Source organism: Muntiacus reevesi, chromosome 1, assembly GCF_963930625.1.
Source record: "Muntiacus reevesi chromosome 1, mMunRee1.1, whole genome shotgun sequence".
NCBI classification, from domain to species: domain Eukaryota; kingdom Metazoa; phylum Chordata; class Mammalia; order Artiodactyla; family Cervidae; genus Muntiacus; species Muntiacus reevesi.
In genome coordinates, this window is record NC_089249.1 from 77,538,307 (window position 1) to 77,550,009 (window position 11,703).

Below are 11,703 nucleotides of genomic sequence, written 5' to 3' on the forward strand. Positions count from 1 at the left end.
GCCATGCTGTCCTCCCTCTTCCACCTGCCCTGGGGGTTGGCAGAGGGAAGGGCGGGCACCTCCCACCCCCTTGGCACTGTCCCCAGACCACAAGACTCCAGAGACAGCTGGCCCTGGGGGGCAGTGAATATGGTGGGGAGGATGAGGGGAGGGGAGGGGAACAAGGACTCAGAGGAGGGCCCAGAGATGCAGGGGAGGCAGCAGGATGGTCAGGCTTGATATAAAACACAGCTTTATTGGAGGGCCGTAGTCTGTGAGGGGCGTGACCGATAATAGAGCTCTGGGGGTGGGGAGGGCCACATGAAGACCTTAGAGCTCTGCAGGGCTGTGAACAGGGACTGGCCACTCTGACATCTGGACCAACAGGGCGGAGAAAGCTCCTGGAGCTGGCAGGGCTGGGGGGGCGCCGGAACACAGTGGGGGCAGGTCAGAGGCTGATGCAACAGGCCCTCTTCTCCCCAGGACCCAGCTCCTGCCCAGCCGGGCCACTGCCCAGGGTGACGGCATTGGTCCGGGTGTTGTTCTGCTTCTGCTTGGACACCTTGGCGAAGATCTCTGTGAGGGCAGAGGGCGGTGATCAGGTCAGACGAAGATTAGGAGCCCACCCTCCCCATATACACTCTGCGTGCCCCTTTCTGAACACTGGGGGTTTTGCTGGAAGGAAGGAGTTTGGGCACCTGGGTCCCGTCTACTTACGTGGGTGGAGCGGGACTAAGAGTCAGCTCCCTGGGAGTGTGGCCTCCTGGTTCTTTCCCTAAGCTCCAGCTGACAGGGGTGGGGGTGTGTGAGGGAGGCTCTGAGGAGGCTGGGGGGCACTCAGAGGGGATGAGGAATCGGCTGGCACGGGCGAGGGCTGGGTGTCTGCGTTCCTCCCACTGCCCGCGGAAGCCTCAGGGGTGGGATGGCGGTGCCTGCTGAATGTAGGCAGGGACTCTACCTTTGAGGACGGTTTCAAAGGCCAGCTCAACATTGGTGGAGTCCAGGGCTGAGGTCTCCAAGAAGAGCAGCCCATTGTTTTCTGACAGAAAGGAAACACACCATTAGTTGTGAAGGGTCAAGACAATAATATTTACTTCACGTTTTACCATGCACGTTCGTTACACGCTAAACCCTTGGCATGTGTAGCTCATTTAAACCTTAAAACAAACTGGAAGGTAGTTTGGAATACTATCCCTTTCTTTCAGAAGAGGAAACTGTAGCCCCAAAACAGAGAGAACGAACAAAGAACTTGCTTTGTGTCCCACATCTAGTCACTCACCAAGAGACGTGGGCTAGGCCATGGGACCCCACAGCCTACACCCTTAACCACTGTATCCTGCTGCCTCTAAACCCCAGAAAGCTCCTGGGGAGTGTGACAGGAGACAGTCAAGGGAAGCCCATCTGCCACGCTTAGGATCTCTGAGCATGGCAACATGGGCTGCCTTAAAACCAACTATGAACACTTACCCATAAAGACAGGGCAAATGGGGTGGGACATACCGAGGGACACAGGGTCACTGAAGGGAAGGGCTAGGAGATTCTGAGGCCGACAGAATGGAGGTAGGGGGACCCTGGGCAGGAAGTGCAGGCCCGAGCCCTACGGTGGGAGCAGGGGCCGGGATTGATTACATTGGCAGAGCAGCCGGAGGGGCCAGGCTGGGATGTGGTGGGCTCTCACCAGCAAACATGCGGGCTTCCTCAGTGGGCACCTCCCGGGACTGGCTGAGGTCACTTTTGTTACCAACAAGCATGACGACGATTGTGGCCTCGGCATGGTCGTAGAGCTCCTTCAGCCAGCGCTCCACCACGGCATAAGTCTGGTGCTTGGTTAGGTCAAACACCAGGAGGGCTCCCACAGCACCGCGATAGTACCTGGGTAGGGGGTCAGTGGGTGGACAGAGGCAAGGTCAGGGCCATCAAGCCTAACCTCAGAGCAGAGCTCTTAGGCCAAAAGCCAGAGATGAGCACCAGAGACAGGGAAATATGAAGATTACAGTCCAGAGACCCAAACCACACAGGGCAGCCCAGAGCTCCCATGTCTGACGCTGAACGCCCTCCAAGGATACTGGTCTTGGAGTCTCTGAAGACTCACCACCCTTCTCCAAAGCCACTGGCTCCCTCCTCCCTCCTAACCCCTCTGCGGCCTCTGGTCTTTGTTTTGATGTTAGCCACAGCTATCCATGGATGTATACCAGGGCTCTGGTCAAACTAGCTTCCTGGATGCCCAACACCCTAAATGTCCCTCACATATCTCCTTGACCCCCAGCGCTTCTCTCTCATGGCCATCGTTCTAGAACTAGCTGAATGTCCCTGATCATCTGAGGCACCCTTACTAAGCATCCAGTCTCACTCTTGGAAGTTTGATAGTGCTTCTTCAGACTGGTGGTATAAAATTATTCCCATTGTATCGATGAGTCAGCTGAGGCTTGTAAGAGTCAAGTGACCAGTCCAAGAGTGATGAATATGTATAAACAAAGCCACAAAGCCCCCAGCTCCTGCTTCCTGCCCCCTTGCAGGTGCTGCCCCCCACCCACCCCACACCCACCCACCCCCCCACACACACACATGCACAAGCACACACACCACCTTTGGCTGACGCTGCCTGGGAGACACTCTGTGTCCAGTATCAAGAGGCTTATGTTCCTCTGTGTCCTCTGAGTTTTGTAAAATGTGGTTATGGGGTCCAACCTTTCACCTTGCAGTTAGATAGTGAAGGTTGCCAAGTGCAAAGCACTGCAGAAGTGAGGGGGGGTGCTCTTGACCCTAGAGTATGTCCCCATCACAGCTGCACCCCAATCTCACCTGCTTGAAACACAAACTTCTTATATCTAAAGAGGGATTAATGATAGCACCTTATTCCTGTGGCATTTGGAGGAGTACATAAAATGCCCAATGTAAAGTGTCTTGTACCTTCCCTGGCACATAGTAAAGACAAGTAAGTGGTGGTGATGACTCTTGTTTTTAGTCCCAGCAGTCAGTATCATTGGTTCCTGTCTCAGACTGTTCATAGTTCAGAGTACTCGTGTCTTCTCACCTGAGCCCCGTGGTCCCATTCAAGGAACTCCCTGCTGAGTTTCCTTGCCTCCTCTTCCTCCACTTCCCCTCCAATGGTATACCCTGACTTCCCCAGCACCCCAGCACCCCAGGACACCCCCAGCCCGGGGCTCACGCCGACGTGATGGCTCGGTACCGCTCCAGGCCAGCCGTGTCCCAGATCTGGGCCTTGATAGCAGCGGTGCCCAGCATGACAGTGCGGGTGGAGAACTCAACCCCGATGGTGGTGCGGCTGTCGTGGCTGAACTCATTGCGAGTGAATCGGGACAGCAGGTTGGTCTTCCCCACTCCTGACTCGCCGATCAGCACCACTGAAGGGATGGAGAGATAGGACTGAACTTGGAGGGTCTGCCCATCAGAAAAGACTCAGAAAACTGAGGAGGGGGTCAGGACTCCTGGCAGAGCCATGCATGCATGCCCAGTTGCGTCCTACTCTTTGCGACCCCATGGGCTGTGGACCACCAGTCTCCTCTGTCCATGGGATTCTCCAGACAGGAGTATTGGACTGGGTTGCCATGTCTGCCTCCAGGGGATCTTCCTGATCCAGGGATCTAACCTGCGTCTCTTAAGTCTCCTGCATTGGCAGGCAGGTTCTTTACCACTAGTGCCACAGGAAACCTGGCAGAGACAAGGGTCTCCAACTCTACATGATGCACCCACCCTGGGGCAGAAGGGATGAGAGTCTGAAGCAGGCTGAGGGGCTTCAAGCGTTCTAGGCCTGGCCTGTTGCAACATGGCGGCAGAATCAGCCCATGAATTTGGTGAGAGTGATGTCTATGGGCTGTTTGTGGATAGTGGCGTTCAAGGGTTGTGAGGTAACAGAGAGGGTAGGGGGTCTGTGGGGAGGGTGCACATTTCTGGGCAAGAGAATATGAGAACATGTGCGTGTTTCTATGTATACAAGCTGGAAGGAGAAGTGGGCAGTTTGTGTGTGTTTGCGAGGGGGGCAGAGGTGGGAATAGCAGTATGGGTGAGGAGAAAGTTTGGCAGCTGATACATCTGTGGGTGGGGAAAGGTATGGGGGTATGTGTGCAAGAAATTAGGATCCCATTATCCCTAAGAAAGGGCAGTCTTGTATGCTTAAGACCATGGAACTGGATGTGGGACCAGTTATGCATGCCTTCAGCAACTTACTATTCTCTTTCTTATGAAAAAAATGGGAATAACAATTTTATCTATGAGTTGTTGCAAGAAGTAAACAAGATATTGCCCAGGATATAGTGAGTGTGCAAAACCGTTACTGTCATTATTGTTGTTGGTGAAAAGTGAAAGCGTTTGTCACTCAGTCGTGTCTGACTCTTTGTGACCCCATGGACTGTACCTTGCCAGGCTCCTCTGTCCATGGGATTCTCCAGGCAAGAATACTAGAGTGGGTAACCATGCCCTCCTCCAGGGGGTCTTCCTGACCCAAGGATAGAACCTGGGTCTCCTGGGTCTCCTATATTGCCGGTGGATTCTTTACCCACTGAGCTCCCTGGGAAGCCCATTGTTGTTGGTAGGCTGGTGCTTTTACCTTTAGGTTTTCACAGACAAGGATACACCAGAGGGGCCATGAAGAGTCTTTGGGTTGAAGGGCAGGATCCAGGGCCCAGCCTTATCCACTGTGAGTGAGCTAGGGTCTGGCATTAAAACGTAGGGGCTGATGTTAAATATAAGCCATAATCCACTGGCCCAGAGCTACCCAGGGTGGTTCTGGAAAGGCAGGCTGGTGCCCCAGGACTGGGCACTGCATAATCTGGGCACTGGTCCCCACTCAGCCTCTGACTAGCTATGTGACGCTGAACAAGTGGCTCATCTTTTCTGGGTCCCAGTTTCCCTGATTATAAAATCTACAAAACTCACTCCAACTTCAAAAATTCCTTACTTGTGTAGGGTAGGGAAGAGCTGGGAGCTGTATGGATGTGTGTAGGTAAGAGGATTTATGGACATGAGTGTGTGTGTGTGTGTGTGTGCGTGTGTGTGTGTGTGTGTGTGTGTGTGTGTGTCTGCTATTGGGAACCGCATCCCCATCGCATCCCTCCCACTAGGTGGACTCTGAGCCAGGGCTTTGGAGTCAAACAGACTTGGGTTTGAGTACTGACTGGGCGACCCTTTGAAAACTATTTGTTCTGTGTCTCATCCTCCTCTGAAAAATAGAGATACTAATGGTTCACGTTTATTGAGCACCTACAGTGTGCCTGGTACCCTCCTGAACGTCTGAACTCATTTACTCCTCACAACAATGCCACAAGGCAAGTACCACTATTAGGCTCACCCCATGTTTACAGGGGGTGGGCGTTCAATGATTTGCACAAGGTACAGCCAGCGTGGCAAACGGGAGCTGTGCTGCCCACAGGAGCCTTCCAGGGAGGACTTGCCCCCTGCTGCAGGGAATGCAGGCAGCACCCAGCCTTCAGCTGTTGCTCCTTCAGCATCTGCTTCTGATGTCGAGGTGCCTCACCCGGGCTCATGCCTTTCCCTGGCAGCCGCACCCAGTGCCCTGGCAAGGACAGGGGAAACCCAGAGCTGCTCGCCCTTGGTCGAGGCTTTGTGTTCCTGCCTTGCAGTGTGACTTCTCCCTCTGCCCGATCCTGTGTCCTCCCTCTTCCTTTCACTGCTGTTGAGCCACAATAAACAGCTCACACCCCAAATGTCTCCGGGTCTGCTTCTAATGACCCTAAATTGCAATAAGTGGTGGGGCTGAGATCTGAACTCAGTATTGCCCCAGTCTACTGTGACCCCTCACTCTGTCTCCCTTCCTGGGAAAAATGCTGGGAGTACAGGTTTCCCAAGCCCTGGTCTCCTGAGAGTCCCAGCTCAAGTGAGGGCAGGGCTGAGGCTGGGAGGGTGGAGTGGCTGGACAGGGAATCATAGCGATGCCAGTCCACCCTGCCCTGAAGGAGGTGCGGAGGTGGGGGTAGGGAACGCTAGACTGGCTAAACACAGGGGCGAGATAAAGGAGCTGGAAAGATACATGCAAACTTCCAGGCATAGCCTGGTTAAACCTAGTTCCTGGTATTTGAGCCCAGGAGGTCTGCCAAGAGACAGACTGACAAGGCTACAGTGCAGGGAGTTCTCCAGATTCTATTAGACCCTGGTCCCAATTCATATCTTTCCTGTGTCTTCCTCCACCCCTGTGATGGTATAGATCTTCCCATCTCTCCTTTCCTGTACAGCTGCCCAGAAAGGTGACTTTCTTCCTCTTAAGTCTGCTTGTCCCTCCTTCTCAGGAGGGAATCCTCTCTGAAGTCTGACCTCCATCGCTAGTGCTGCAGTGGCTAACTCTTCCTAGGGACTGGGGCTTCCATTAGGAATGGGGCAGAAGAGCCTGACTTGCACCATTAAGGAGTGATCAACATTATTTACTTCCCTAGAGCATTCTGGCCGCTCCAGGACTTTTGCTCCTGTAAACAGACCCTCCCCCACTCCTTAAGCTTTCTTTCGGATCTGAAGGAATGATGAGTCCTGGGAGGGGGCCCTGCTAATTGATTCAAAAACAGGAAGGAGCCCTCTGGCTCTGTGGTTCTCTTCCTGGGTCTCACAGGTGTTCCTCTTTCTTTATGGACCCCAGACTCACCCTTGAAGACAAAGTTATAATCTTCCTCGGCTCTGTTCCCCATCTTGGCTCCGCATGGAGGGCACAAGTGTCTTCGAGGGCAGAGGTGAAGGGTCTACGCGTTGGCTCAATGCCCTCAACCCTCAGCTCTCAAGACACCTGGATCTGCCCTTCCTCTCATTGAGAGTAGAGACTTCTGCAGTGAGAGGGATCAAGGGCCGACTTTAGGCTAGCCAGGGCCTAGGGAGCCTCAGTTCTGGCAGGTGGCAGAGCTGTTAGGAATCTGAGAGGACGGAAGCTGAGAACAGGAAGAGTGAGCGGCTGGAGACCGAGAGCCCAGGTGGGTGGAGAGATGATGACGTCAGACAGGTTAGACAGGTTGGGTGTCTGCTCTCAGCCTGGGCTCTTGCAAGCAGGTGAGCAGGCTCAGGGGAGTGACAACGGGTGCAGCTAGGACAGCGACAGGACCCTCGGAGAGCCAGCTGAGGACTAAATGTGCGTTGCTAGGCTCCTGGGACCTGTGGCTAGGGGGGCCCGGCCACTAGTGAGTGAGAAATAGTCCCTCAGGGAGCAAGAAACTACACAGCCTTCTGCTATTCCTTGAAGCCTAGTAGGATAGGTAACTGGGGGCACTAAAGGAAGGGCTGTGGGGGGAAGGGCTGGGGTCACCCCACTGCAGGGCAGAGCTCTGGGAGGGGCATCTTGGATGCAGCAACTTCTGCCCCTCCCTGACAGCCCAGGAGGTGGGATGGGTGGTTTCTCAACCTGGGTGGAGCTGGGCCTTGCAACCTACCAGCTTCCCTGGGATGAGTCCCTTCCTACAGCACTGGGAAAGAGCCAGCCTTGCTCTAAGGACACCGGATAGGGGGAGATCTGGGGCAGAAACAGCCAGGTGCAGGGATGGGTCTGACTGTTGGGCCAGGACTTCTTAATATTTTCTACTCTTTCCTCAGGACCTGAAGCTTCAGGGCAGATACATTCTGTGTGCAGAGGACTTCCTGATCTGCAGAGGGATCTGCGTAAGCTTGTGAATGCCCAGAGAAGAGGGGAGGGGTGGCCCTTATAGGCCACTAGGGGGCACACTCCCAATCCCAAGAGTAGAAAAGAGGCCCCCCAAAGTTGGAACTGAAGGACACTAAACTCCCACAGCTTGTTCTCTCTTCTCCAACATGACCCCTACCAGCCCCTTGTTCATCCTAGCTGAACGTGAAGAACATGATGCACAATCCCTGCTCCTTCCTCTCTCCTCTGATTCCCCCCATCCAAGAAAACAGCCAAGACACAAGACAGCAGTTGAAGTTTATTCTTGGGAAGAACAACCCCCTGCAACAGTTCAGGAAGGTTTCCCCAGGGAGCCCTGCCCCAGCACATGGTCATCTCACTCTTCTGAATCCCAGGTTCCAACGCCCATTATGATGCTGCTACTTGGGTGAGAGGCTCCTCCAAATACTGCACCAAGGCCTGGGCCTGTGGGAAAGGGAGAAGAATCCAGTACCACAAGGCCTGCCACTCAGGGATTTTAAATTCAGGTCTACTCCTACCGCTGAGCCCCCAGCCCCCAGCTGCTGCCTATGAGCCCACCCCAGATGCTGACTGGGTGACATGAGAAAGACTCTGGGAAGATGGTGGGGATGGGAGTGGATACAGTGATGGAGCATGAAGGTGGAGCCCAGGGTTGTACAAGAATGGACACATACACACCTTGGCCTTGAGCATTCCGAAGCCAACGGTCTCCTTGGCATACATGCACAGTAGAAGGTTGGCCACTCTTGTGATGGCTACACGGCCCTCCTGGTGGGGGTGATATCGGGGGATGTGATATCTGCTTGCACCCTTGGCCCTTTCTTTCCCCAAGAGTTCCTCTTGAGATGGTCTGTATCTTCTTTTCATGCCCCAGCCAGGGCAGGAGCTTCCGCTGGGGGACTTTAGCCACAGCCCTGAACCTAAAGTCCTGAGCCCATTCCAGCCTCAGCACAGAGACCCACTAACCCAGTTACCCAAGAAAACTCCACCTCCCAGAAACTTTGTTTCTCTTTCTGTAATCCCTACCTCACTCCAGTTGGTGAGGATGCTAATACACAGGAAGGAGTCCAGTGTCTACAAAGGGCTGTCCAGATGGGTGACGTTATTAATATGGTTTCACCCCCAATGACACTGTAAGGGGAGACCACAACTCAACTTATAGTTCTCCTTGTTTCCCAAGGTAATATTTTTCAAACTGTAGGTTTGGCCCAGGGCTAACTAGCCCCAGATCAATTAAGAAGGTTGATCAGCATTAAAAGAGAAATAAAGTGTATTGCATACAGCAAAGGAAGTACTATGTCATGAAACTTTTGTTTTACTAGACTCTGACTGAAAATATATTTCTTATGGCTGGGTTGCGGTCAAGACATTTGAAAGCTATTGCGCTTATGGTACCAGCTCTAGGCTAGGGACCCTAAGAATCATCAGTTGAACTGGCATCTGTGGTTAAGGAGGGAGTCAGGAAGAGGTAGGTGGCTGAGTTGCAGTGGAAATCCTTCCAGGAGAATTCACTCTTGGGGACTTTTCAATTTGGTTCAGCAAATTTTCACTGAGTATCCACCATGTGCTTGGAACCAGGTGCTGTACCCTCTGCCTCTCTGGCATCACTACTAACCTCTCCCATTCTCATGCTACTCTAGCCACTTCAACCTTGTTATCTCTGACCAGACATCATTCTGCCTTAGGGCCTTTGCATTTACTGTTCTATCAGAAATGTTCTTAACCCAGACAGCCACATGGCTTACCAGCTTCCTTTAGATGGATCTTTGATGAGGTGTCACCTTTTCAGCGACATTGTCCCCGATACACACATCCTATCTTACTTCCTTGCTTTTTCTCGATAGCATCTTCTTCTAATTTTTACATTATTTTATTTTATTTTTTTGGTAACACCACATGGCTTGCAGGATCTTTGTTCCCTGACCAGGGGTCAAACCCGGGGGCCCCTGCAGCGAAAGCACCAGGTCCCAACCATGGGATCACCAGGGAAGTCCTCCTCTAGCATTTTCAATACCTAACATACTACTTTTTAAACTTAGATATGTTACAAAACATATTCATGAACTTTTTTTACAGTAAGTTCATATGTAAGACTGTAAGCTTCATTAGGGTGGCAGCTTTCGTCTGTGCTGTTTCCTACTTTTCCCCAAGCCCTGAGAACATTGCAGGGACCCAAAAATATGTTGACTGGACAGATATAAAGATGTATGAGCCCATTTCTGTTTCCAAGAAGTTCACAGTCTAATAGCCACTTCCCCTTTCTGGGCTTCATGACCTTTCTCTGTAAAGTGAATGGACAGCAGGGTCTAGAGACTCCGCCATGCTTCTGGGTCTGTTAATCTCAGATGACAACACTTTGTGTCTGCACATCGTTCTACAGTTTATATTCACCCTCTCCTTTGATCAGAATAACCCTGTGTGCATGGTGTGGTGGAGGGGATTGTTTTCACCTTGGAGGTGTGGTCAGAAAGCTCAAAGAGGTTAAATCACTTACCCAACGTTTCACCAGTGCTAAAACCAGAACCCCGGCCAGACCTCGGTTCCAGGACTCCTTTCTCATCAATACATAGGGTCCTACCTATCATAAATGCTCTTGCAGACCAACTCTTAGTACTGTCTTCCAGACATCCTGTCCCTGGCCCTCCAACCATCCAGGATGGGATCCAGGTTGCCCTTTGGGATCCCCTTAGGGTCAGAGGAATGGATCCCTTCTTCATACCATGCAGTCCATGAGGATGAATTTGAGATTGTCTTCATTAAACGCTTGGTTTCCATTCCGGTCGTAGGCCGCCCAGATGTTACTGGCGATGGCCGCGGTGACCCGGGCGTCTGTATCCCCATAGCCGGAGTAGGCCAACAGAGATCCCTCGTTATTCAGCAGCCTGGTGAAGAATCAGAAGGGATATCAACGTGCTCAAGAGGGAGTCAAACTCCTCGGTACCCATCCCAATTCCCGCCACTGGGACTGAGTGTCTCCTGGGACGTGCCCAGAGCACGCAGCACGTCGGTTGCCTTTTCAAGAGGGGCTCTCCGTCATTTTCACCAAGTTGCTGCCCCCTCTGCCACCTCCTCCCTTCCCAGAGAGCCTTCCCCAGCCCTCCCTCGGAGAGTCGCGCGCGGCCCCACGCCAGTGCTTGCCACCCGGCTTCTCGGTCCGCACTCACAGGGTGCTCTGAACACCTCCAGTGTTGGCCTGGCTTAGCACCTGGGTCAAAGCCTTGGGACGCAGCATGCCTGAGGCTCCTAACCCTGGGTTTTTGCACCCAGAACCCAGGGTTTCCTATTGCTGGCCTCCGCCAGTCGCTTTCCGTAGTCCAGCTGCCTTGCTCCGGAACGCCCTGGGAGTTGTAGTTTCCGGACCTGATTTTGTGGTTCCGACTCCACCCTGCCCCACAGCGGTGAACGCTGGGAATTGTAGTTCTCCGCGGCTTCGCGAGGCACCCTGGGAACTATAGTTCGCCTTTCCAGTGCGACCACGCGGTTATGCGGGAAAAGAGCGGGAGTGAAAGGACAGTGGCAGTATTGGAAGGACATTTAATCCCCTCGGGCAGAGGAAAGTCATATCCGCATGACAAGTCACGATTCAGTAATTAAAAGAAAGTAAAATCCCTATATTTTTCAGGCACACCTTTGGTTACTTTTCAAAGCAGTTTTCTACATTATACAGTTAGGTGAGATGAGGCGAGAGAAACTATAGAGGAAACCAAGGTTCAGAAAGGCCGCGCAGGCAAAATTCAGGTCTCTGGAACTGTACTTTGTAGACTTCGTGCAAGCCACTACTCGCAGGGAAATAAAGTCAGTCCCAGAGACAAGGTTTTAGGTGGACATCCAGAAGTAAAAAAATTCAACCTCAAAGTCGGGATAGGTCTCAGGCCTGGAAAGGATTTGGGCTTCCGGAGAAAGGCCAGTTATCACAGGGAACGGAGATAAAGCGGCGGCACAGAAAGTCCTTTGTCCCGAAGCTGGAGTTACCCGCGGAGGGGCGGGGGCAGCTTTGGACCCAGGGGGCACCTCGGCTCGGCTCCGGCGGGCTGCACCGGGCTGTGGTCTCTCGCGGGCAGTTCGGCCCCCGCCCCGCAGGGACGGACACGCCCCCGCCCCCGCCCCGAACC

The 11,703-nt window shown here is 53.1% G+C and overlaps 2 protein-coding genes across 3 annotated transcripts; both read right to left on the bottom strand.

Annotated features, from left to right (window-relative positions):
- Positions 1-234: 234 nt before the first annotated feature.
- Positions 235-6,863, bottom strand: RAB25 (RAB25, member RAS oncogene family). Of its 2 annotated transcripts, none has more exons than XM_065926176.1 (5): positions 6,590-6,863; positions 3,170-3,344; positions 1,658-1,851; positions 938-1,018; positions 235-555 (listed from the first exon to the last, which is right to left on the bottom strand). In XM_065926176.1, exons 1-5 carry the CDS (start codon positions 6,630-6,632, stop codon positions 428-430), a joined length of 621 nt encoding a protein of 206 aa, XP_065782248.1. In that variant the 5' UTR covers positions 6,633-6,863; the 3' UTR covers positions 235-427. The 2 variants fall into 2 exon arrangements, with proteins under 2 accessions (XP_065782248.1, XP_065782241.1); XM_065926169.1 differs by having other exon boundaries at positions 3,149-3,344.
- A 987-nt stretch (positions 6,864-7,850) lies between these two features.
- LAMTOR2 (late endosomal/lysosomal adaptor, MAPK and MTOR activator 2) lies at positions 7,851-11,587 on the bottom strand. Its single transcript, XM_065926186.1, has 4 exons — positions 10,756-11,587; positions 10,311-10,473; positions 8,270-8,359; positions 7,851-8,035 (listed from the first exon to the last, which is right to left on the bottom strand). The coding sequence occupies exons 1-4, from the start codon at positions 10,821-10,823 to the stop codon at positions 7,979-7,981; spliced, it is 378 nt and encodes a 125-aa protein (XP_065782258.1). The 5' UTR covers positions 10,824-11,587; the 3' UTR covers positions 7,851-7,978.
- Positions 11,588-11,703: the final 116 nt, after the last annotated feature.

Excerpts from the sequence above, each read along its gene's own strand:
- RAB25 (XM_065926169.1), bottom strand. The coding sequence starts at position 6,632 with ATGGGGAACAGAGCCGAGGAAGATTATAACTTTGTCTTCAAGG. Across the intron at positions 3,345-6,589 it reads TTATAACTTTGTCTTCAAGG|TGGTGCTGATCGGCGAGTCA; the intron begins GTGAGTCTGGGG and ends CCATCCCTTCAG. Across the intron at positions 556-937 it reads CTTTGAAACCGTCCTCAAAG|AGATCTTCGCCAAGGTGTCC; the intron begins GTAGAGTCCCTG and ends CTGCCCTCACAG.
- LAMTOR2 (XM_065926186.1), bottom strand. The coding sequence starts at position 10,823 with ATGCTGCGTCCCAAGGCTTTGACCCAGGTGCTAAGCCAGGCCAACACT. Across the intron at positions 10,474-10,755 it reads GGAGGTGTTCAGAGCACCCT|GCTGCTGAATAACGAGGGAT; the intron begins GTGAGTGCGGAC and ends ATTCTTCACCAG. Across the intron at positions 8,036-8,269 it reads TCGGAATGCTCAAGGCCAAG|GCCCAGGCCTTGGTGCAGTA; the intron begins GTGTGTATGTGT and ends CCTTTCCCACAG.